At 40.7% G+C, this 26090-nt stretch overlaps 1 protein-coding gene across 1 annotated transcript in view; it reads left to right on the top strand.

Annotated features, from left to right (window-relative positions):
• Pgm1 (phosphoglucomutase 1) overlaps positions 1 to 26090 on the top strand; it is a 52255-nt gene that overhangs the window by 10433 nt on the left and 15732 nt on the right. The window contains exons 2-7 of the mRNA XM_090334686.1: positions 18491 to 18653; positions 18987 to 19133; positions 20243 to 20368; positions 21071 to 21261; positions 22453 to 22607; positions 25569 to 25684. Of these exons, the coding sequence (XP_090190812.1) occupies positions 18491 to 18653; positions 18987 to 19133; positions 20243 to 20368; positions 21071 to 21261; positions 22453 to 22607; positions 25569 to 25684 (898 nt within the window). The remainder of the gene's footprint in view (positions 1 to 18490; positions 18654 to 18986; positions 19134 to 20242; positions 20369 to 21070; positions 21262 to 22452; positions 22608 to 25568; positions 25685 to 26090) is intronic.

Genomic DNA, 26090 nt, shown 5'->3' with positions numbered 1-26090 from the left:
ATAGTCATGCCTCATTTTTCACCTAAAACGATATAACAAGATTTGATCACCCACTTTATTCATTAGACATGGCTCCAGCCAATTCTTGTCTCTTTCCAAAGTTCAAATCTATTCTCAAAGGATGAAATTTGTCATGACTGAGGACTTTCAAAGAAAGTGCCACAGATTAGAAGAGCTGTTTGTCTAGAAAGAGTTAGTTTAACATGGTGCATTGTTTGAATATATTTTCTGCTTCCCTGGGTGGTTGTTTCGAAGGAGATAGGCTGATCACCATAAATGCACTCTGGCACAACTGTCTCAAGTGAGTTTCAGATGTTGTACTCTTCAGTCATTGCCTTATAGAAAGGTCTTAGAAGACAACTTGTACAGTGGGACCTCTACCATTCCAGTGTCCTGCAGCAGTCCAAGGAGGCTGGGAACATGGTTTCTTTTGTTCTGGTGAACATCAGAATATGTTTAGATGGTTAGTAGCTGTTCACAGTGGGAAAGTTTGTTCAACTGCAAACAGTGTGGCTGAATACCATCCCAACCCTGACATAAGAGGAGAGTCCTGTCAGTTCTGAGCCACAAACCCAAGCATTAAGCCAGGGTCCATATAACTCTTGAGATAGGGACCTATAGCAGCAAGGAGGCCAGAATATGGAGCTGTGATGGTGTTTCTGGGTGGAGATGAGGAAAGGCTTTGTGATTTAGCAATACAATTATTCTATCACAGACTTCCTGTGTAGCTACATGAAATAGAATTTAAGTGAAGATTTTCAGTGACACAAAGAGAAAGCAGGAGTAAGCATAGTGCCTGTCAAGAAAGCCTAACTTCCTCTGTGGGCTGAGCCTCCCAGTTGGCTTCAGCTCTGTGTGGCCAGTTCACCATGATCTGTTTCTTGACCTGCAGATTTGATAGAAAGAGGGTAACAATGTCTGCCTTGAATGACTCATGTGAGGATGAGCCACGTTTGTGAACCACTGACACTGTGTTTAGTAGATAGCACACTCTGATCATTTTGAGATGTTGTTATTCTAAAGACTGAAGCCATTGGAAGGCAGCAGGAAGGGACTAAGAGATGGCGGCACCAAGAGAAGGTGGCTGCCAGCCACCTTCTGGATATCTAGTTCTGTCTCTCAGTCCACAGATGATCTCTTAGATTTGCCAGTTACTATGAAGCTCTACTGCAGACCCACTGATTTGAAGCTTCTGCTTGGTATGAATCATGAGCTGGCAGGGCAGGATGAATCTTTCTTTCTCCCTCCCTCGGAGAGAATGTGGGAGAAAATGAGGAAGGAGGTAACAAAGATGGACAAGAGAGGTACTCATTACCTTGCTTATGTAGCTATAAACCCTCTGTGTACATACCCTTATGATAAAATTAAATTTAAAAAAAAACCCTTGTGTTGCTGTCAACACAAGGATTTGTTCATCCACCCTGTAGTTGAACTGCTAAGAGGGAGAAGATGAACGTGGTCAAGTCCTTTGGCTTTGGGTGTTCACGTTAGTGGCAAACACAGGCAAGCCTGTAGTAGTTACAAGAATGCCGTGCCCATACTACAATAGTTTCATGGGGACCATGAGATATCTGACCACTAGCTGGAGGCTTAAAAATCCACTTCTTTTTTCAAGGTGTTCGCAGTCCAGGTGCTTCCGGAGCAGGTCTTTCCCTGCTCCATTCAGCTGCAGGTTGCACTGGATTGCTCCTTGGCATGTGTGTCTGTGTAACTCAAGTCTCAACTGACTTTACATGGCACCGATGTGTCTTCCTCCCTCCTTCTTCTCTCTGTCTTTCTCTCTGCCCCTATTCTCCTTGCCCATGGCAGGCAGCCAGTGACAGGGTTACTGCCACCCTGATTCTTGACTCTCCCTAGGCTTTCTTTTAAAATTAATTTTCATTTTCTTGCTAGGTAATAATCGTATTTATGGAATAGAATGTAATGTAATAATTTGATAGAGGTATACAATATTTCCAGGGTGGTTAGTGTTTCCATCTTCATAAACATTTATAATTTTCTTTCTGCTCCTTTCTTCTAGTTCTTTATAAAATGTATAATAAATCATTGTAAGTTACCATTATTGGCTGTGGCAAAGACCTTAGAACTATTCCTCCTATGTGACTGTATTTTGGGACCCATTACCAACCTACAGCTATCTATTTCTGTTCTCTTCCTAGCCTCTGGGACCCACTTCTTCTCTTGACTTCTTTGAAATCATTTTTTTAGCCTCTGCATGTTAGTGAGAACATACAGCTTTTGTCTGCCTGGCCTATTTCACTTAACATCATGTCTTCTGATTCTACAGTGTTGCCACAAATAGCAGAGTTTCATTCTTTTGTTCATGGCCAAATATTATTCCATTGGGTACCTACATCCTATTTTCTTTATCCATCTCCTGTTCAGCATAACTCTCATCTCTGCTTCTGTCTTCATGTGGCTCTTTTTCTCGTGTGCTTCTCTATAAATCTCTGTCTTCAAATCTCCCTCTCCTAACGCAGACGCCAGTCCTTATCCAGTAGGCCCTAACACTCACTTGGTTACATCTGAAAAGATGCAGCCATAACACCTGTCTCTTCAACCAGTAGCAGTGATCAGAACAGGCAATGACACTTGGCAATATTTCTTTGGGATTAATCTGGGGTTTAGTTCAAACTTGTTTATCCAAGGAGCCACACAGCCCGCTGATAAGTATAAGCATACACACATAGCTACCCACAACATAGACATGTATGTACACAAAATACATACATATATGTATATATATGCATACATATATACACATATAGGTATAGATATGTAAAGATATATACCCATATGTGAATATATATGTGCGTATATCTCTATATCATCTAGAGCTACATTTATCTGTAACTATATAAAATTCCATTGCAGTCTTAATGCACGGGCCCTTGGAGCTGTGTTCTAAGAGGGAGTCAATGCCAGAGCCAGGTAGTTAGCTCCCCTTATGAAGCTGCAGTAAATCCTGCCTCAGTATTTTTCTCTTTTCTACCACAAGAGGGAAACATACAACCATGAATAATTTGAAAATAAATCTATTCCTCCTTAGCTAGACCTCTTTTATTTTTATTTTTGAATCTTTAGTTTCAACCTTTCAGTAGTTGTAGAGACGAGTTGCCATTTAACCAAGTAGGATATGAATACAGTGAAATTTGATCAATCTTCCCTTTCTTTTTTTTTTTTTTTTTGCCAGTCCTGGGCCTGAGCTCAGGGCCTGAGCACTGTCCTTGGACTTTCTCAAGGCTAGAACTCTACCACTTGAGCCTCAGCACCACTTCCGGCTTTTTTCTATGTATGTGGTACCAAGGAATCAAACCCTGGTCTTTATGCATGCTAGGCAAGCACTTTAACCACTAGGCCAAACTTCCGGCCCCTCCCTTTCTTTTTTTATTTTTTTAAGTTTAATTTTTTTATTAAAGAATTTATTAACATTGATTTTTACATCATATTTCAAATGACAAGTTTAACAAACAAGTGTTCAAGAAGGGAATCTCTATATACAATCACTGGGACTTAACCCAAATTAGGCTAAGGGTTTATGTCATAGAAACGTATTAATTTATGAAATAAAACATTATGTCTATAGAGTCATAAGTTTTTATGTCTGTGTAGTTATGTTTATATTTCCATTACCATGTTTCCCTTTATTTTTTAAGTTGACTCATAACAGTTGTACGTATTTCTGGAGCAATTGATATGGTAGCATGTATTATGTTACCAGTGTTTGATGATCAGCTCATGGCACCCAGCATTTTCCTCTCCATAAATGTTTAGCATGGGGAAGCTTTGAACTTGAGCTTATTTTCACCAAAAGTCTTGAATAACTTAACTCTTGGTAATAGCCATAAGGTAGAGAATGCTTATGTTTGCTCCAGATGAATATCCTTAAGGTATTCAGATGAAAATTGCCTTGGGAATATTCCAAGAAGGAAATAAAACATTAAACAGTACAAACCATATAAACTCCTATTTTAATCAGTCCAGATGGTTGACCTATTATTGGTAGTTTTCTGAAGAAAACACAGGAGTTTTCCTAAGTACAGTACTTAGGAAGACAGTCCCTGAAACTATGCTTCTTCAGTTTGGTTGGGGGTTAGTTTTAATCATAGCAGCATGAATTAAGGAATGCATTTGTTAGCCAGGCACTGGTGGTTAATGCCTGTAATCCTAGTTGAGATCTGAGGATTGCATTGAAAGCCAGCCCAGGCAGACAAGTATGTGAGATTCTTATTTCCAGTTAACCAACAAAAAGCTGAACCTGGAGGCGTGGCTCAAGTGGTAGAGCACAAGCCTGGAGAAAAAACAAAAGCAACCAAAAACTAATGATAGCTCAAGTACTCATACAAACAGCACACACCTTGCCCCTTACTCCCCCCCCCAAAAAAAAGGAGATAGAGAATGAATGATGTGCATACCTTCTCTTCCTTCTGAGCACACAGCTCTTTACAAAATCCTACACAAACCCTTTTTATCTTCCCCCCTTTTAAAAAAATTTTTTTTCCTGCTGTTTTCTTCAGAAGTCACAGGAGAAGGGAAGGGGATTCTTCTCTTCAGCCTGTCTGCAGGGGGAAGCTGACACAGAACTGGCAAACAGGAGTCAGCACAATAGCGCTTCCATCAGCAGTCAAGAGGGGTAGGTGTTAGCAAGGAACAGAAGCCTAGTGAGTGCCAAGCAGGCTGGCTCCATGAGGTGGGGGCTCCCGGAAGCCAAGGCTAGGTTGGGCAGGCAGCTACCCTCAGAGAGCTCCCAGAGGCTGATGCGAGCGAAGCCCAGGCAGCTGCTGTCTCTCATCTGTTTGTCTCTGCACATCTGCTTGGCGTTTGTCCTCCTGAGGACTCACATGCCAGCCTAAGTTGAGTTTTTGTGTATATACTTTTATTTATGAACTCATTTTAATCATGCTCTTAGGAGTATTTGAAACTTAGAAATCGAATGTTCATTTTCTTTCAAAATCTTTTGTGTGGAGCTGGCTGCCAGTGGTGGCTTATATCTGTAATCATAGCTACTCAGGAGGCAGGAGACTCCATGAGGCTCTTATCCAGTTAACTACCAAAAAGCCAAAAATAAAGCTGTGGCTTAAGTGGTAGTATGCAGCTTTGAGAACAAAAGCTTAGGGACAGAGTTCAGGCCCTGAGTTCAAGGCCCTGAGCCAAGACAGACAGACAGACAGACAGACAGACACACACACACACACACACACACACACACACACACACACACACACAAATTCTTCGTGTAACATGACTGTGAATTCAAGTTCTTCTTGTGTGAACTGTAGTGGTAACAGCAGGTTCTTGTGAAGGGTGTACTGTACAAGCCCAGTTGTTGGGGTGTTGTGTTTATATAGCCTGTACTCCGTGTTCTCAGGTTCTGTATTGCCACATTCAGGCCAGCACAGAAGGAAATAGTGTTAAAAAAAAAAAAAAGGAGTTACCTCTGTACTGAATATGTGAAGGCTCTTATTTTGTTGTTGTCATTACTAGTAAAACAATAGAATATAACAACTGTTTGCATAGCATTGATTTGACATTGCATCAGACATTAAAGTAGTCTAGAGGAAACTTAAAGCATTTGGAATGATGCTGTGGATTGGTGACAATGGAAATCATCCATCAGTTTTATATAAGAGATTTGAGCATCTGCAGATTTTGTATCCTGGAACCAATCCTCCAAGTTGCATACCAGCTGTATTATCTTTTCCAATCATTACTATACGTGAAATAGAAAGGGCCACCATCCCTGTTTTTACAGATGAGGTTTGAGTGCTGTCAGTTTGTCCTTAGAGTCATGAGTTGAACTTATAGTACATTCCAAGTTCTGCTGATGTTTATAATTTTGGTGAAGTACTCTCATTTAGTGTTAAAATCACAATTTTAAATAGGTTACTCAAGCATGTGTTATTGTGACAATTACAAGATAAACTTGAATCATAATTTTTTTCTTTTTTGTTACTTCCTTGGGCAGTATTGGGATTTGCACTTGGAGCCTCTCATTTACTATGCAGGTACTATACCACTGAGTCAGGCCACTAGTCCTTTTTGTCCACTGTGTTTTGTTATGGTTGTTATTTTAGATAGGGTCTCACTGCATACCTAGATTGTGACTCCCTTGAAGTAAGATGATAGTCACACACCACTGTGTCAAGCTATTGATTGACAAGGGACCTCCCAAACCTTTTTATCTGGGCTGGCTTTGAACTGTCATTCTCCCTATCTTACCTAGAAGTCTAAAATGCCCCGCCCCGGGGGTTTGAATTTTTTTTGACTTGACATGGAAAATTCCACACCTGACTTTAGGACAGGTCATGGTCAAAACCACAAGCACACTAAAAAGACTGCATGAAATTACCTTCCTGCTTTGTAAAATTGAAGCATATGCTACATAAATTCATTTTATGTAGAATTCAGTTCCATCCCCAAGATATTAAGTATAGATATGCAGAAACTCCAGAATCCAGAAAAAAATCCCAGATCTAAATACATTTGAACATTTCAGATATACTCAACTTACACAGTAACTTGATTTCTTATATCTGTTTTATAGGAGATAAACTTAGGCATCTTTGTACTTAATTCTGAATCTATTTTTAAAATGTTCACTTTAAAAGAAGACATTCATTGGCTCACTTGAAGAGATTGGGATTTCTCTTTCTGGCTGAATGGGTATGACATTGTCAGCTGGGTGAGGTGCATTTTGACCAGGGGTCTGGGTGTGGAGCCCTCCAGTCCAAACACTGTGCCTCAGTGATTCTTGAGTGACTTGTATTCACAGAACATGCCACTTCATTCTTCTTATGTGTGACGAATCTAGACCTCCACCAGCTTCAAAAGATTCATCTAACCTATTTTCTGCTTGATTCTCTTCTGAATTCATTTCTGATTCTTCCTATTTATCAATGCCAGAACCTTTAGAGATGTATAAATGATCCCAAGACACATCTCACTCATCTTTCTTGTATCCTCATGTGTCATCTGGCTGTTGGTAACAGTTCTGTGGATATGTTTCTGACCTGACTCTTCTTGCCTCCCAGAACACCCCAAGTTTGCTTGTCTTTCTGGCCGCAGGGCTAACAGGATTTGACTTGGTATACCTTTTGAGTCGCAGTTCTAGATTCCAAGAACAGCTTGGATCAAGTGTCTGCCCTTGGGGATGATGGCCCAGAATTAGGGTCCTCTTGTAGAAACATGACCCCAACACTCCACTTTTGTGAGATAGGGGGCAGGACAGTTGTCAGAGAAGAGAATGAGTAGAGGACAAGGGCAGAGGAAAGCAACTCTTCAGGGAGTCTGTGAGGGATGAGAAAAAATGAGCTCTCAAAATGGACAGAACCTCCAAGATGAATATAGGAGGCCAGCACCAAATCACATTCACCAAGACTCACTCCAGCCCAGCTAAGGAAGGAATACTTTGCACTAGCTGTATTTAGGCTTTTCTCCAGTCCTTCCTGCCAGCTATTCAGTGCACCACTATCAGCCAGTTGGTTTCCAAAGTGGTACTGGTGTGTGAACATCCTGCTTAAACATCCCTATCATTTCCTGCTACCTACAAAATCAACCTTCTCATGGAACATGTGTTTGCATAGTCTTGTGTCAACTGACTCCTTCCTGGAGCCTCGTCCTTGTCACCACTCCAAAGTCACTGCTGTGTAAATGGACCTCCAGAGCCGTCCCCAGGTCACCACACCATGATGACCCCTCTCTTAACGTAAACTTCTTGAGAACCAAACTTCTCACTTACATGTGTTTCTGTCCCTGCTGTCCTTCAAAAAGGGGGGCGGGGGAGGGAGATCACGAGTCATCTATCTGACAGAGGCTTGGTCCTGACATATTCCGTAAGGTAACAGTCTTTAACCACAGTCTTTGTCTTCTTGTGAAGCAGGTATTAAGATCCTGCTTGAGAGGCATGGAGGGGTAAAAGTCGAGGGCTAAGACTTACTGACAAGCTACAGTGTGCTGGGCATATCACTAGATGTTCCCAGAGTGGATTACCTGTTTCCATGGGTGGGAATTAAATTTTACAGGCTTAGTTCAGTAAAGTAGTAACTACTTGCTCAGTAGTTAGGATTACACACACAAGAAAAGCAAAAGGAGGAGAGCTAGGAAGGAGGAAGAGAGAAACAAGGGAGAGGAGAAAAGGAGGATGGGAAGGGGGAGAATGGATGGTCTGTAGTTCTTGCTGCATCCAGTAGGAAGGAATCCTTTCTGGTAAGAATGGAAGCCACATCTTTGTGAGGCTGGAAACGAAGAGGTTCATAACTCTGCCATTGGGAAATTGATTGGGCCCAAGACCAGTATGAAAGTTCCTTGTCTGAAGGGAGTAATCCTTACATTCCCCATATGGTTTCAGTGTAATTTGTGTCATTGTGAAGGAGTACTGGCAATGCAGGCGAATTCATTAGACCAAATTGGGTTTGCTATGCTCGACAGCAACGCTTCTGAAGATGAAGTTTAACCTTTGCTGGAGAGCTGAAACAAATGAGTTTCTTAATAGCAGCCCCAGTTAGTCCCCCTGTCTCAGGAAGCTTAATATTTTTAATGCCTTTTCTTTTTTACCATACTTCACAGCCCATCTAACATTGCTGCTTCTGGTAATATTTTTATATGGGGTTGAGTTCTATAGTGTCCATAAAATTATGACTCAGGCCCAGTTTTAGAATAGAAGCGTTTCTACAGTCAGAATGAACATCCTTCTGGTTTTGGTTTGTGTATTGACAAACACCAGGCCAGACATATGCAGCTGGTCAAAGCAATGCTCTCATAGTTCCAGCTTAAGAAAGAGCTTTACCCAAGAGTAGCAGACCACCAGCAGAGAACATGCTAGAATGTGATGAGAAGCCTTGGTGGGGGGTGTTGGAACCCTTTTGTGCCCAAGCGCCCCCAAATTTCTCTTGGGTCTTGGAGATCTCATTACGAAAACATAACAATTACATGGTTGTTTGCTGTGTTATTCCAATGAAGAGATTATTGGAATAATATTTCATAAATTTGGAACTCTTATTGACACATTGGCAAGCTTGTGTAAAATGAGAGGAAACTTGGCGCACAACTTCAAAATTACAAATTAAAAAATGCATTTGCAGTTAAGTTGAAAAACTATGGCTATAATAATGTAAGCTTGCTTTTTTAAAATTCATTTCTAAGGAATTTTCCTTTTGAAAACTCACTAAGCACCCCAACCTAATATAAACTGTAAAAATTTAGGTTTTTTTTTTTGTCTGATTGCTTTTTAATTGAGTAGTTGTTTTTCATTGAATAGTGGTGTGAATTTTTTATGACTTGAGGAATTTCCTGCACATGAGCTGTGTCCTGCTTTCTCTTTGTTAGTTCTTCAGGTCCTATGCAAAGCAAGCCCCAGGAAACAGGGTGCTGCTCCCTCAGATAAGATAGGCAGTTAGCCACCTGTACTGGCAGATCTTAATTGACATTATTAGTAGAAAAACACTCAGATTTTGGTTTGAGGAAGCTCTCACTCTTTTTTTTTTTTTTTTTAATGGTTCTTTGGTGCATGTCACTCTCCAGACATGGGGTGTGACTAGTCCTGGTTTACTTTTTAAGCACTTTTAACAAGCTCTAAATATTGACAATAGAACTACTATTTCTGTTTTTGTTGGTATTAGGGATTGAACTCAGGGCCTCGTGTTGTCACATCTTCCCCTCCCCTACTCCTCCTCTAGTTAATTGGGATGGAATCTCTCAGGTTTTTCTACTTGGGCTAGTTTTGAACCTTGATCCTTATGTTTCAGTCTCCTGAATAGCTAGGATTATAGGTGTGAACCACTGGTGGTCCAATTACAATGGATTTTTTTTTCCCATTTCTTTTCTTTTCCTGTCCTTTTAGCACTGGGGATTGAATTCAGGACCTTGACCTTATTAAGCAGGCATGTTACTGCTTGAGCAGCTGTAGCTGCTGCTGCTGCTGCCTCCTCCTCCTCCTCCTCCTCCTCTTCCTCCTCTTCCTCCTCCTCCTCCTCCTCCTCCTCTTCTTCTTCTTCTTCTTCTTCTTCTTCTTCTTCTTCTTCTTCTTCTTCTTCTTCTTCTTCTTCTTTTCTTCTGCTTCTTCTGCTTCTTCTGCTTCTTCTGCTTCTTCTGCTTCTTCTGCTTCTTCTGCTTCTTCTTTTTTGCCAGTGCTGGGGACTGAACTTAAGGTCTGAGCACTGCCCTTTGGCATTCTTCAAAGCTATTGCTCTACCACTTGAGCCACAGCACCATTTCCAGCTTTTCTATGTATGTGGTACCAAGGAATGGAACCCAGGTGTTTGTGCATGCTAGGCAAGCACTCTACCACTAGGCCAATCTACCCGACAACAGAGCTTCTGAATTGACAGCTAGACCAAGTACAGAACACATCTGTCTATAAAAAATGGATCATTAAGAAAATCTCAGCTGGGCCCTGGTGGTTTACACCTGTTATCCTAGCTATTCAGAAGGCTAGGATCTGAGGATCATGGTTCAAAGCCATTCTAGGCAGGAAAGTCCATGAGATTCTTAACCAACCAGAAGTAGAACTGTGGCTCAAAGTGGTAGAGTGCTAGTCTTGAGCAATAAAGCTCAGGGATAGCATCCAAGCTCGGAGTTTAAGCCCATGACTGACCAAAAAAAGAAAAAAAAATCTCAAAAATCAAATAAAATTGTATAATACATTTAGTTTGGTGAAATGTTTTAAGCATGTTTGCTTTCAGAAATACAAAAGACAAACTGCTTCTCTAAAATGGTTTTCTTAAAAGTCAGATGTGTTTAAAACTGAGAAAATTTTCTTTGAAGAATACTTTTAAAAATGAATCTTAGGGGGCCAGGAGTTTGGCCTAGTGGTAGAGTGCTTGCCTAGCATGCACGAAGACCCTGGTTCGATTCCTCAGTACCACATACACAGAAAAAGCCAGAAGTGATGCTATGGCTTAAGTGGTAGAGCTCTAGCCTTGAGAAAGCCCAAGGACACTATCCAGATTCTGAATTCAAGCCCCAGGACTGGCAAAAAAAGAATATTATATTCCTATCATGGTTAAATAATAACCTTATGTACTCAGAAAAACATATCTTTCATCTCTTTCACCTCTGCTCTTGTTCTTATATTTCTCAAAGATTTGATAGATCCTTATCACATTTTCTTGGTGAATCTGAGGGAAAGGATAAGCTGTTGGTCATTCAAGATGTTTGTACATATCTCTTCTTCCTGACTTGACTATTATTGGTTAATTTGGTTTAAGCTGTGAGTTTTGACACCCTCCCTCCCCTGAGACCTTGCACAAGCTGTATATCTTTTGCTTATGAAGAGACTGGAATATTCTCTTCCCCACTGAGCTATATACCCAGCACTATTCTTTGGTGGCTATTAAATAAATCTGTTCTGTTAAATGATTGTTTTTCACCTACTACCTGGGATTGTATGTCGGAAATAAAAAGACCTTCGGGTATTGAAATGAGTGAAATAAGGAAACCAACAGAAATGAGATCCCTCACTTCCATTTTAAGCTTGACCTTTAGCTTGCTGGATGGCATAGAGCAACTTTAGCTGCATATGGCCTTCTCAGTGCTCAATGCCCAGAGGCTGACTCCAGTTTAAGAGGTGGCAGGGACAGTGAGAGACGCACCTGCTGTCTTGTTCACTAACCTGCTCCTTGGGGGACTGCAGCCGCTCTGTCTGGGAGTGGAGTCTGGCAGTCTTTGGTGACTGTAACTGAAGTCTGGAACTGGCAATACTCTTGGAGCTCTTTCTGTCCTAACAGGGAGATGAGACAAAAATAATTGAAGAATATCTAGCATGGTTGTGTGGGCAGAAGTATCCCCACCAAAACAGCTTTGAAGATTTACTTTGTGCATGGCTGTATGTGGGTGTATGGTTCGTAAGTTTTTCATGTGGGACAAAAAGCCACATGGAATTAACCAAGCTTTCTCACTGAGAGAGATCATGTAGGCAAAACCTCTATGCTAGTTTACTCAGACGACACCGTGGCGACTTCGTGTTGGACAGACTATTTGGGGGAGTCTCAGCTGCATCCTGGAGCCAAGTGGTGGAAATGAAAAATGAGTGATTTTGAAGAATGGATTTCTGGGAAATACAGGAAAATGGAAGAAGGTCCTCTCCCTCTGTTGACTTTTGCTACAGCTCCTTACCATGACCAGAAACCAGGAACAAGTGGACTACGAAAGAAAACTTACGATTTTGAAGCAAAGCCATGTTATCTGGAGAATTTCATCCAGAGTCTGTTCTTTTCCATAGACCTAAAAGATCGTCAGGGATCATCACTGGTGGTCGGTGGAGATGGGCGGTACTTTAACAAATCAGCAATAGAAACAATAGTGCAGATGGCAGCTGCCAATGGGGTTGGTATACAATCAGAATTCTTTTATCTTTGGCTCTCCAAATAACCTCTTCATTGTGCAGCAGGATACAAATATTCAAAGATGTGTATGTAGTCTACAACTCAATTCTACTAACACCCACTTAGGTTTCATTGTGACTTCAGCAGTTGAATGTTGTGAACATACACTAGCATTATCTGGGAACGTAAGTGTATTGTGCTCTGTTCCTGTTGTTTGCAAAGTACCACTTGCTTTTTCAACATGTATAGCATATTCCCTGCCTTAAGCTTTTATGTCTGCTTTCCAGCTGGCTTGCAGGGGCATCCTTTCCTATGTAAGAGAGCTGTCCGGAATGGTGAAAAGAGGAAATATGGTGTACTTTCCTTGGCTTCCTTCTTGAAATTTAGTCATTTGTCAAACAGGAAAACAAACAGTGTGTTGTTGGTTTAGGAATCCTGGTAGACATGCACAAGTGCTAGGAGGGGACTGGAAATTTTTAGGTGTGAGCCTTTCAAGAGGACTTGTTACAGAGGGATCTGCTTATAATGACCCTGAACACAAAGTAGCCCAGTGCGTGGTGAGTTGGTGCAGCAGGATGAGATAACAGTTTCTCTAAGACTAGCATATAAGCAAGCTCACTAGAACTCTGCATCATGAGAAAAACATGTTGGTTGGATTATTAAGCAAATCAGAAGGAATATTGCACCAGGATACATTGATCTTGATACAACAACTTGTATAGCCCACTGAATTATAGGAGTGAGCATCGGTACGCTGCTGGCCCTGCTCTGCAGATTCCTTTGTGGGACCAAAGATAGATTTTTAGTGTTTTAGATAATGCTTAGCAAGAATTTTCAGCACACAGTCCTTTAGTACCTATAAATTTTAAAAGATTCAGATTCTGAGAACATAAAATTTAGCATTACAACCAAATGTGTTGGGTGTTCATTTTCAGCTTACCTCAATAATATGACAAGCAGGTGTTTATAAAAAGCCAAATTAAAAAAAAATCTCACCAAATTAAACTTAAACATGCTAGTGATTCATTGGCTCGAATATGAAGTTTCCTTTGAGGTTTCAGAATCTGAATGCTTCTCGTGTTAAAATTGCTGATAAAGCACCCAAATATGAAATTATTATGAAGCATACCACATTTTTAAGATAAAATGTGACATGCCGTAAATTTCATCTTTAAGGAGGGCTGCACAGGGAACGATATTAAGATGCTTTTAATCTTTTGAGAGGGACAAATGGAACATTATTTCTCCGCATACATCTAGATTGTTGAGTGGATCTGATACACTGTCCACTTTGCTATGATATATTTGGCTTCATTTCATTTTTTTTGTGTGTGGGGTGGAAGGATGTGGATGAGGTGGTTGGAATATGTAATTCAGGCAGACCCTATAGGCTTGCTCAGATTTACTATCTGAAGTTTTGCTAAATAATGCATTTCCGTGAAAATAATTGACTAGTATGGTAACTGCCTATTTGTGAGGACTGTGTCTTTTCAAGGACATTCCTTATTAAAAAAATTGGATTGCATCTAAAGTAGTCATGCTGTCCATCTGAATTACTTGAAACATTTAGTGGATTGATACAACATGTAAACCCGATTTTAAAAAATACAACCTTTGGAATTCTTAAAGGTTTAGTTTTTTCTTTTTCTAACATATCCTATGTTCTATTTAAATAGCCTCTTTGTTGTAGGCACTACAAGGCAGGAATCTAAGAAAAAAATAAAGTATTGCCACAGATTTGGACAAAAGGCAGTGTTCTTCTCCCCTAACCTCACCCACTCTGCTCAGGGACCAGTGCGTGAGGGCTTTCAGGCTGAACTAAATAGAGAACATTTTATTTTCTCTTTTTAATATACTTTTAATCTGGTGCATTTATTGAATGTAATTTGCTTTCATTAGAAATTTCTTTTTGTTCTTATTTGCATAGAGCTGTCTACTTTTACAGGACATTTTAATGTACTCAATAATTATCACCAGTGGGCTCCATTTAGAATACTGGAGTCTCACTCAGTTCCCAGAGCTTTGAACTTGGAAGGAAATTTAAAACTGAGAGAAGAACCATGTGTGTGACCAGCAAAATAAAGAAATTGGGCTGGATTTTTTTTTAATGAGACATGAAAGCACCATGTCCTATTTTCAATTAGGAGGAAAATTGAAAACCTTGCTTCTTGCCATGCTTGTTTCTGGACTGCCTGACTGCAGGTGACAGCAAAGTCCTCATTTGGGAACAACATGAGAGTTAGGAGGGAAGGAGTGATGAGAGAGAAGGCTGGGGCAACCTTGGCAAACTCAAGAGCTAGGGAAGGGAGCATACATATAACATCACACTCAGAATTTTAACCATTTTCAGTTCAGCAGTGTTCATTACAATTTGAGTGTTGGGTAAGCCATCCTCACTATCCATCTCCACAAATATTAAATCATCCTGAACAGAAATGCCATTCCCAATAAATAATATCTCCCTGTTCTTTCTCCCTCCAGTCTCTGGTCACATCAATTCTACTTTCTGTTCCTCTTAATTTGCCTTTGTAGGACTCTCTTCTAAGTGGTATTATCCAAGACTTGCCCTTAAGTGTCTGGCTTATTTCTCTGAGAATAAAGTCTTCAAGTTTTCTTTTCATATTTTTTATTGTAATTAATGGAAGGGGTTACATTATATTCACCAGATAGAAGGTGCATTACTTCACATACATTGATACTCTTTCTCAGGTCTTGGTTCCCATTTCCCTACCCCCACCCTTGCCCCTCGTCTTGTTAAAGTCTTCAAGTTTTATTCATGGATAAGAATTTTATTCTCTTTTTGAGTTTTAAAAAGAATATTCTACATAAGTCCTTCCAGGTACAACCATGTCTATGCCATATTTGGATACAGTAACAGATTTATAAGCCAAACTAATTGTAGGAAGAACATAGTTTATGATACTAACCACAGCCTATACAGTTCAGCTGCTTTAACTGTACTCACGTTGTTGTGCAGCAGATCTAGAGAACTTTTTCATCTTGTCAAACTGAAACTCTACACTCACTGAATAGCAGTTCCCCATTTCTTCCTCCTCTGAGTCTCTGGGAACCATCGCTGTCCTTTCTGTTTCTACTATTTTGACTGTTCAGATACCTCATGCAAATGGAATCCTGCAGTATTTGTCTTTGTGTGAGCAGCTGATTTCACTCAGCATAATATGCTCAGGGTTCCTCCATATTGTAGCATGTGACAAGATTCCTTTCCCTTTTAAAACCTATTTTATCTCTACTTCATGTTCCCACTCATCAACTCTGTGTGCAACATCTTCTAAATGGATTTCTTTCTCATGTAATTCCGTTTTGTGTCTGTGCAATATTTTGTTTAGCCATTCGTCTGATGAAGGATGTTTGGGTTGCTACCCCTTTGGACTATTACAATACTGCTGTGAATGTTCGCATGTGAGTGCCTTAAGTCTGGCTTTCATTTCTTTAGGTGCATCCTGAAAGTAACACATGTATCAGGTAGATTTTTGAGAAGAGCGACACAGGGTTTTATTTAGAAAGATGAGCTGGGTGGGCCAGATTAGGTAAAATGGATTCAACCTGGTAAAGCAGGGAAGGGTCTGATAGAAGATTGTGTTAGGAGCTGTTACCGTGGTCTGGGCATCTTTAAGGGAAGGAAGATGATGTGGAGTAAAACCTCCCCTATGTTAGATTGAGCTATAAATAGTCCTGATGTAGATTTGTAGAAAGCTGTCCTGAAAGAAGGAAATACATTGACCAAATGTAACTCCTCTTGGGCACAACAGAGAGAAGTTACTTCTCTTAGCTTCCTTTATTCTATTTCCCTGTGGCATAATTCCCTCTACTACAGATCTCACCATAAGAAATTACAAAATGAAGGAGTGATTTGGGCAGCGCAGCCTCTTCTCCCCCACACACAGTTGTCGGATTACTAACCAGTTCTTCTGGTTGATTAAATGGCCACCTCTGGAATTACCAATCTCTATTCCCACAGAATCAAGTCAAAGGATTTCAGTGCCTTTTCCAGTATGACTAACTTGCTGTGTGACCTTGTCATTTTCCAACACTGTCCCTTCCATGCTGTTGGGGTTTGATGGTTCAAGAGGGAGAGAATGGGAAGGACCATACCAACTCTGGCAGTGGACCGTGGGAGCAACAATTATAAGAATGGTGTTATGAGATGTACAAAGCGCTATGGTAGCTCAGTACTAACCATCACTATTGATTCTGTATCATCTATTGTTTTCTCTAGCCTAAAACAGAGCCTACAGAGCACCTATCCTGCTGGTTACCTCTTTCTGGGGAAGGCAGGATATAGCTAATACCTTAGGGCAGCTGCAACCAAAATTGTTCAGTGATGGACGCATGGGAGCCCAGAGGTGATGGGAGTAAACCACTTTTTTTTTTTTCTGGGAGATTTTTGGTAGTAGGGAAGGAGGGATTAATAAAAGATGTCTAGTTTCCAGTGACCTGTATTGAAGGTGGGGGTGGTGGCAAATATAACAGTTCCAGAAAAACATTCTACAGGAAATCCAGATGTCTAATGGCATTATGTGTCCAAATATCTCATGGCAGAGTGTGTGTGTGTGTGTGTGTGTGTGTGTGTGTCTGTGTGTGGTAGATTGAATCCAGGACTTAGTGCACGTTTAGCAGTCATGCTATCATTTGATCTATGCCTCAATCCCTTTGTTTCTGTTTTTCTTTTGCAAATTATTTTTTACTTTCCATTTTATTTGTATTTTTATTATCTTAAGAAGCTGTACAAAGGAGTGGTCATTCAGCTAAGCAGTTTATGAATACAATGTGTCTTGGTCAATGTCACTCCTTCCAACATTCTCACCCATCACTCCCAACCCACCCGGTCCCTCACTCTTTTTTTAATTGTGTGCATATTTTTTAATTTCATAGGAGTTTTTGACTACATTCTCTCCTCTTCTCTTTATTCATCCACCCCCCATCCCATCTCATGCCTTTCAAGTACCCATTTCCTGGTGTTTATTTTGTTGAATTATGATTTTGCCTTTCTAAGGAATTATACTATGTTCTCCCTTGAATCTATTATATTTCAGTTTATATATTTGTGTATACTTGCATTCCACCCAATGTGTTTACTTACCTATTTATAAACTAATTTTAGCTTCCACATGTGAGAGAAAACATGCAATCTTTGAGACAAGGTTTCATTGACCTTTGTCAGAGCGAGGCAAGGACTCCTAATTCTGCCTACACCTCACATGTAGTCAGGATCACAAATGTGTGCCACCCTCCTGGCTCTCTAGTGGCATTTTTCCATATTAGAAACACATCTTCCACCATCAAATCATTTCTTTAGCCATATTTATCTTGGGGGCAAAGGGGCCAAAATAAATAACTAATGGAAAAAAATTTAAATATTCCTATTCCTGTCTTCTCTCAGAAAGGAGAATGTAGGAGAGGGCGAAACTCCAAAATTATAAGTCTTTTTGATATAGCAGTCCCATCTTCTCCAAGTTAGAATAATTGACAAAATGTGCAACCTGGGTTATGGTGAAACAGGTGTAAATCACTGTCGTAGCAAAGGAAGAGGCAGACTGATAACATCTGTGAGAGATGGAGGGAGGTGAGCAATGCACACAAACCCAAGCTGTTGTCCCACTGCATGGAAAATAAAAGTTGATTGGATTGCTACATTTATAATGTGCCTTAGAGATGATGATTTATATAAGGTTTGATCTATTTAGTTTTAAAGAATCTTATATTACAAAAGCTTTCTCTTTGGGTCAGATCCTTTTTAACTAGCCCAACCTATAACATTTTCCCATTGTGGGTTGAAAGTATGACTGTGTTGAATAAAAATGTGGGTCTTCTCACGGTTCTTTACTATATCTAAATTACGAGCCAGATCTGGAAAAACTCTGTTATGAAAATGCACTGCTTTCTTGCCAGAGTCTTGCAGTCCCCCAGACCACACACTGTTCTCAAACTACAAAGTCCCCAAACCTATCTGAAGGAATGTCTTTGTTCAACAATACTGATTCTATTTCCGGAACATGGTGGAGACAGCCAGAACTTAGATGTTCATTAGAGAAAAATCTTTTCTGGTTAAACAATATTTGGTTTTATCCATTTTCTTACTGCACTGGTATTTCCATGGGATGACTCTGGATTTGTGGGATGTTCAAGTATGTGTTCTGGGTCTCTTCTAGATTGGTCGCCTGGTTATTGGACAGAACGGGATCCTCTCCACTCCTGCTGTATCTTGTATCATTAGAAAAATCAAAGCCATTGGTGGGATCATCCTAACAGCCAGCCACAACCCCGGAGGACCTAATGGAGATTTTGGAATCAAGTTCAATATTTCCAATGGAGGTGACTTGACTGTTTTCTTGAGAACAGGCAGTTTTTATATTGACTTTGATAAACCAAGGCATTTACCTGAGGCTTTGGGGGCCAGGGTTCCCACTCTCCTCCTTTGCAAGGGGTCATGGCTTCTTTTTGATGGCAGTGAAATGCTTCTCCTTCCATTGTACCCGAATAGGAACACTACCATGATACTTCCTGTTAGAAAAATCCTGTTGCTCTGCTGCCTGCGTGAAGTAATGGTCAATGTGTTAGGGAAGAAGAATCCTAAACTTTGAATTTTTTTTTCTACTTTCAGGTGAACCATACAGAAAAGCTCATTGTTTACTGTTTGATTTCCAGGTCCTGCTCCAGAAGCAATCACTGATAAAATTTTCCAAATCAGCAAGACAATTGAGGAATATGCAATTTGCCCTGACCTGAATGTAGACCTTGGCGTTTTGGGAAAGCAGCAGTTTGATTTGGAAAACAAATTCAAGCCCTTCACAGGCATGGTTGTTTCTTCTTCCTGTTTATCTCTATTCAGATTTGAGCAATTTTCTCTTCATGATTTTATTAAAGTGGCTCTCCTGCTTTGGAAAGATGGTAGACACTGAGTTTTACATGTATTAATTAATGAGTAGGTCTGGAATTAGGTGTCACCAGTCTAGAGAGCTGAGTGCTCTGAATTTGTGAGATTAGGTAACTTATTCCCAAACTTTCCAAGGGTTCATTTCCACACAGGTAAACCAAATGGCCTTATAGGGCGCCAATGGTTCACACCTGTAATCCTAGCTACTGAGGAAGCTGAGGTCTGAGGATCATGGTTTACAGTCATCCCAAGCAGGATGCTTATCTCCAGTAAACTTTCCAAAAAGCCAGAGGTGGAACTGTGGCTCAAGTGGTAGAGCACTAGCCCTGAGCATAAAAAGAAGCTCAGGGACAGGCACTCATGCCCCAAGTTCAAGTCCCAGGTCCTGTACATGTGTACACATGCACACACACACACACACACACACAACCCCAAAACAAAGTGGCTTTGACTAGGAGACTGGGAGATTACTGTTGTTGAGCTCTTCCTGTGCCCCATGCTCTTTCCATGTGTTCTTCCATTTATTCTCACAATAGCCCTGGGAGGGGAGTACTGTCTGTTCACTATTTACAGAGGAGGAAACAAAGGCCAAGAGAGGTTAAGTGATGGACTCTAGGTCACAGATTTAGTGAAAGGTAAAAACAGGACTCAGACTCAGTGTGAATGATTCTCAAACTGGGGATTTCAGTTTTCCTCCTGCCCCAATACTCAGTAAAATCAGATGATGGTTTGGGCTGTATTGAAATGCTCTACAAAAGTAGCTGTGGTTAAATTGACATTTTGTTGAATGTCAGGTATTGCAATAATTGATGGACTAATATTTATGCATTTACTTGTGTTAATAAAGTGAAGGTCTCATGGTTAGCAGTGAAACCCATGTTTTAACTTTGTCTTGTCATGGGTTCTCCCCATTAGCCTACAACCCTTTTAAAAATGATTGTGTTTTATATCAATAGAATTATTCCACTGTTTACTATTTCTAAATACTCTTCATCTTTCATTCTTTCATTGTTGCTTGTTCTCACAGTGGAAATTGTAGATTCAGTGGAAGCTTATGCCACGATGCTAAGAAACATCTTTGATTTCAATGCACTGAAAGAGCTGCTTTCTGGTCCAAACCGACTGAAGATCCGTATAGATGCCATGCATGGAGGTATGGACTTGCCACTTTTCCATCCTCTCTTCTCAGAAGCAGGCAGGTGCTTTCTACTCTGGGGATCATGGACCCTTACAGCCTTCTTCTCGAGGCTCTGATGGTTTCAGCAGTTATTTTGCAATCAATTCAGAGGCAAAAATCCAATGGACCTTATCACTTGTTGTGATAAGGTAGCGCAAAGGTCATGTTTCCACATTAAGCCTCAGGTTTTGAGTCCCGTGCAACTGTTACTGTGGATGCTGCCTGTTCCCCTGTAGATCACTCGCAGTCTTAGTGAATGCCGCACTGCTGTGGATTTGAGGGGAGTAGGCATTTTTCTAGCTGTGGTATACATGCTCCTGAGCACTACCCATCCCCACTCTCCACCTCATGCTCCTTCTCCTTAGAAGAGAAGCTGAGGATTCCATTCAGGGAACAATAACATGCCTGTCTCCCTCCTTTCTTCCTCTGTGGGTTACTTGTGTGACCTACCCCAGTGGAGACAGCAACCATGACTGTGAACCAGAACTGAGGGATTTTTCTCACTTGAGAATACAACAATTTGTTTTACAATAATTTTCGAAAGTTCTAGGTAGTGAGGATTCTCCCTTGTATGGAATCCGCTCACTCTGCACCGGCCTCTCAGTACAGTTTGCAGTCCCACTGTTGTCATAGCACTCTTCTTATTTTCTCCTATTTTTCACTTGGTGCTTTATGTAGTTGTGGGGCCATATGTCAAGAAGATTCTCTGTGAAGAACTCGGAGCCCCTGCAAACTCAGCTGTTAACTGTGTCCCCCTGGAAGACTTTGGAGGTCACCACCCTGACCCCAACCTCACCTATGCAGCTGACCTGGTGGAGACGATGAAATCAGGAGAGCATGATTTTGGGGCCGCCTTCGATGGAGATGGGGTGGGTACACGTGCATGGAAGTGCCTTCCTATACAGGCCACACCTTGCAGATGGGAAAAACAAAATAAACACAGGTGTTTCTGCCTGGCTTGGGGTCCTTCATTGTGCTTGTCTCAGAAGTACATTCTTACAAAACCCTCTTGAGCAGAAACAAGAGTCTTTGGAATAAAATTCATGCATTTGATTTCAGACATTTGTTAAGAATGGCAGGGTTATTAGGTGCTGGTTATGATGTAACGACAGGTACATCACAAGCTGGTGGAGATCTGGAGAGGGAACTCCTGTCAACCAGCAATTGACAGGCTTTTTAACTTCTAGAAGAGGTTTTGCTTGTATACCTATTCATACATTCACATTAGTTGAATGGTGAAACTATAGTTTTATTGCCTGTCTAAAGACTAACTCAAAACTATATTTTATGAAAACATTTACAAATAAATGGTTTTGCTTATACTGCTGGCTAGGTAAAGATGAAGATCTGCATCATAGTCAAGTTTATCTCCTTGGTATCTTATAGGTAGTTGAAACTTGGTGTGTTTAGTGCATTGAACTTGGAGTTTTGTTGGTGTCAGTGTTCCTTATAATAGGAGTTACTATTTCTTTCAAAATATTTTTTCCATATCAAATTTTGGAGAAATTAAAGGACTCCTAGCTGAATGATTTCATAATATATCTTTCTGATGCAGCTCTTGCTGGGAGTTTCTTCCTCTCACTCACAGTTATTTACAGGAAAGAGTATACCACAAGCCATGAAAGTAGCAGCATATTTTGTTGGGTCCAGTACCAAATGGAGGAACCATGATTTAGAAACCATTTCTTAAAGAAACCTGCCTTTGTTTCTCTCTGGATGTCTGGTAGACCTATCAAACTGTATACACAGCCAGTGTTTCCTCTCTGTGCATCCTCTCTTGTCCTCTGGGAGAGGCATGATTGGTTCCAGAGTTTGGAAAAGGTCTGGGAGGTTAAAGTTAGCCAGCGTCTGGAGGGAGAACAGAGGATTCAGCTCACAAGAAGTTTGTGCTCACAGTTTAATTGAAACCAGTCTTGGGCATGGAGGCATCTTTGGCTCATTGGTACTATTCACGTTCAATAATAATAAAATCTGTCATAGAAAGCTCAGGATGAGATAATGGGTCAGTCTTCAGTTTTCAAAACTCAGAGGTCTTCCTTTTATGCTGTCTTATTCCCAAGGATCGGAACATGATTCTGGGCAAGCACGGCTTCTTTGTGAACCCTTCAGACTCCGTGGCTGTCATCGCCGCCAACATCTTCAGCATTCCATATTTCCAGCAGACCGGGGTTCGGGGCTTTGCACGCAGCATGCCCACGAGCGGTGCCCTAGATCGGTAGGTCTGCCACTTCCCTAGATCCTCCCTTTTCATGCTCATGTTCCCCAAGTGCTCTTCCTCCCCTTCTGCCTGAGGATGGGTGAGTGTTTTCAGGGTTAGAACTGCCTCCTGAGCTCTCTCAGCACCTTGCACTTCCTCCATCCCGGCAGTTACCATTCTGTCCTCTTAGGCCATTTGCTCGATTGGCTGCCCAACAAGCCTACTCGACTCTGTGGAGAAGCTGTCTGACTGTAGGATACACATACATGCATCACTTTAAAAATGAGTGAATGATCACATGTCAGTGAGTGAATGGGTAGATGGCACTTCCATTGTGTTCAAGACATTATTCTAAAGAATTAGTTTCCTTCAGTAGTGTGCAGTGACTGAGCAAAAGAAAAGTTGGAATTAATATTGAAGTTTCAAAAGAACTACATTGTTCATGCACATACAATTAGAATTATTTTTTTGTCCAAAATCTAAAACAAAAACATGAAATTGGTAAAAAAAAAAAAATATTTTTAAATTACATTCAGCAGGGCCGGGAGTTTGGCCTAGTGGTTAAAGTGCTTGCCTAGCATGCACGAAGACCCGGGTTCGATTCCTCAGTACCACATACATAGAAAAAAGCCAGAAGTGGTGCTGAGGCTCAAGTGGTAGAGTGCTAGCCTTGAGAAAGTCCAAGGACAGTGCCCAGGCCCTGAGCTCAAGCCCAGGACTGGCAAAAAAAAAAAAATTACATTCAGCTTCTGTGCAATAGAAACCAGTAACAGTAAACAATTGATATATCAGATTTGCTTATTCGTATATTTCTTCTATTCATTATATATGAGTTTATTATATGAAAGCTTTAAAGGGGTTTATGAGACCATATCCATAAAAACTAAAAAGTATGAAGTAATAAATAACAAATGGAGAACAAGGAAAATATTTTTGAATATGCCAGATGCTCAGGAAACTTTTGCTTAATGGATAGTAAAAAGTGAATGGGAACCAGTGGTTCACACCTTTAATCCCAGCTACTCAGAGGCTGAGATCTGAGGATTGTAATTTTAAGTCAATATGGGAAAGAATATAAGACTCTTACCACTAATTAGTTACCAAAAAGCCACAAGTGAAACTTTGGCTTAAGTGATAGAGCCCTTAGCCTTGAGCAAAGAAGCACAGGGATAGTGCCTGAGTTCAAACTCCTGGACCTGCAGGAAAAAAAGAAGACAAGAAGGAAGGAAGGAAGGAAGGAAGGAAGGAAGGAAGGAAGGAAGGAAGGAAGGAAGGGAGGGAGGGAGGGAGGGAGGGAGGGAGGGAGGGAGGGAGGGAGGGAGGGAGGAAGGAAGGAACCATCCAATGATGGGAGGGAGGGAAGGGAGGAGAGAAGGAGGGGAAAGTGAGGTGGGAAGGAGAAGGAAGATAATTAAAAGGTCAAGAATAGGAAGAAAAGTTGAGTGTATAAATGTAGTCTCATACTAATAGTTAAGCTTTCCTGAATATTACCTTCACACTAACTACTTGGCATGTTTAAGTCATTTAATCTCAGACCAACCTCATGGTTAAAGGCTGACTATGACCTCACTTTACTAGTGGAAGACGAAAAGAAGAGTTAAGTTGTTCAAAGGTCATCCATCTAGGAAATGACTGAGTCAGCACTGGTCTCAGAACTCAGGACTGGACTAATCACTTGCCCATACAGTAGTTTTCTTGTTAAATGAGCTACAGTTAGTGTTGGCTTCATTTCAGCCAACAAGAAAAAGGGTAAGTGATTATCTACATAGTCTTTGGGAGTTTTTGCGTTGCTTCGTCTGTTCTCCACCTCAGCTGATTCTCACAGCAGTCCTTATTTTAAAGAAGGGGAAGCTGGAAGTCAAGAGAGTTAGCAGTAAGACTTTGCAACTAACTTGGAGCAGGAATTGGAATCCAATGCTTCTGTCCTCAGATCCTGCATGTAAGGCTTAGTCATTTTGTGGACACACTATTAACGTTTGTCGACTGAGCCTTGAAACACCTCCAAGAACAGTATAATTCCAAGTTTTGAAATAATGCATACATAGATAGCCTTGTAACTGAGATATTCTATTACCCAAATAAAACTGTTTTCAGAATCATAGATTTGATTGTCTTTAAATATTAGGGACAAAATATCACATAGCCTTGTTAGGAAGAGAGTATAAATCTTACTTGCCATGTAATGTTTTCTGTTCAAAGAAAGAGGATTGGTTGGATTTTAGAAAGTCACTCAAGTATTGTGTGTATATTTACTTCATTTGTTTGTTTGTTTATATGTTGGGGATAGAACACAGGCCCTTGCATATGATAACCACATATTCAACTACTGAGTTCCAATCCCCACTCCAAGCTTATAAAAAGTCTAAAATACCTGGTTAGGAATAAAAGATGTTGGAGAAGAAAAGGATGGGTGAGGCTGGTGTAAATAGGAAACCCCACTTGGTGCTTTTACTGAGAGCCTTCTGATGAGATGAAGGGAATACTGATTACAAAGCTGAATGCAAGGCTGTCAGTCATCCTGTCTGTGTGACCCCAGGCTAATCTGGACCCTTTTCTCTTCTCTGTAAAATGCTGACCTTCCAATTCTGTGATTATAAGTTTGTCAAAACATCATTCTTTTGTTCTTTCTAGATGGGGTGGACACAGTCTGTACCCAAGACACATGAATTTAAATATTCCCCAGGATAGCTCCATGTATTTTTCCTGCTATTGCTTCTTTTTTTTTCTTCTAAAATATTAAACTGTAATCTGAATTAGTTTTTTCTTCTTCTTCATCTCCCTCTTTCTCCGAGTCCAGATAGAAGAAACCATTATGTCCAAGTTTTCTCTTAGGATTTTCCACTAATCTTAGAATTCTGTCTGCCCCTGAGCAGTACTGAATGGGACCCTTGATTACAATAGCGGTTGCTCTTTTCCATCCCTCACACTGCCCTGCTCACAGTCCTGCTGTGATGTAACTTTGATTTCATGCCTTTGAAGGGTGGCTAACGCTACAAAGATCACTTTGTATGAGACTCCAACTGGCTGGAAGTTTTTTGGGAACTTGATGGATGCAAGCAAACTATCCCTTTGTGGGGAGGAGAGCTTTGGGACTGGTAAGTTGTACCTCTGTGCTAGCATTTCCTTCTCCACATCTGCCACCTCCAGTGAAAACTTAGACTGCTTAAGATAGCACTGAAATAGTCATGGTAGCTGAGGTGTCCTAAATCAAAGCACAATTTATTTATAACAACTCTGATGAAGTATACATATCTGAAAAGCAGCAGGTGCATGCAGCCAGAAGGGCTAATTTTACTTTCAGAGGATCATATCTACTGAGACAAGAAGTTTGGGGGGCTCCTTGACAGACTGGCCGTTGAGTCTGCGGGGATTAAACAGAGTGATAAACATTGTTTTCTTACCTTCGTGGCCAAGGAAACCTTAATAAAGGTTTTCATTTCTGAGAAGAAATATGGTAGAGCCAGTCAGCTTTTCCTTTTTACCGAAGAAGGGGTTTCAGAA

Source organism: Megascapheus bottae, chromosome 6 (assembly GCF_031878675.1).
Source record: "Megascapheus bottae isolate mThoBot1 chromosome 6, mThoBot2.hap1, whole genome shotgun sequence".
Taxonomy (NCBI): domain Eukaryota; kingdom Metazoa; phylum Chordata; class Mammalia; order Rodentia; family Geomyidae; genus Megascapheus; species Megascapheus bottae.
This window is presented reverse-complemented; position numbering and strand designations above follow the sequence as displayed.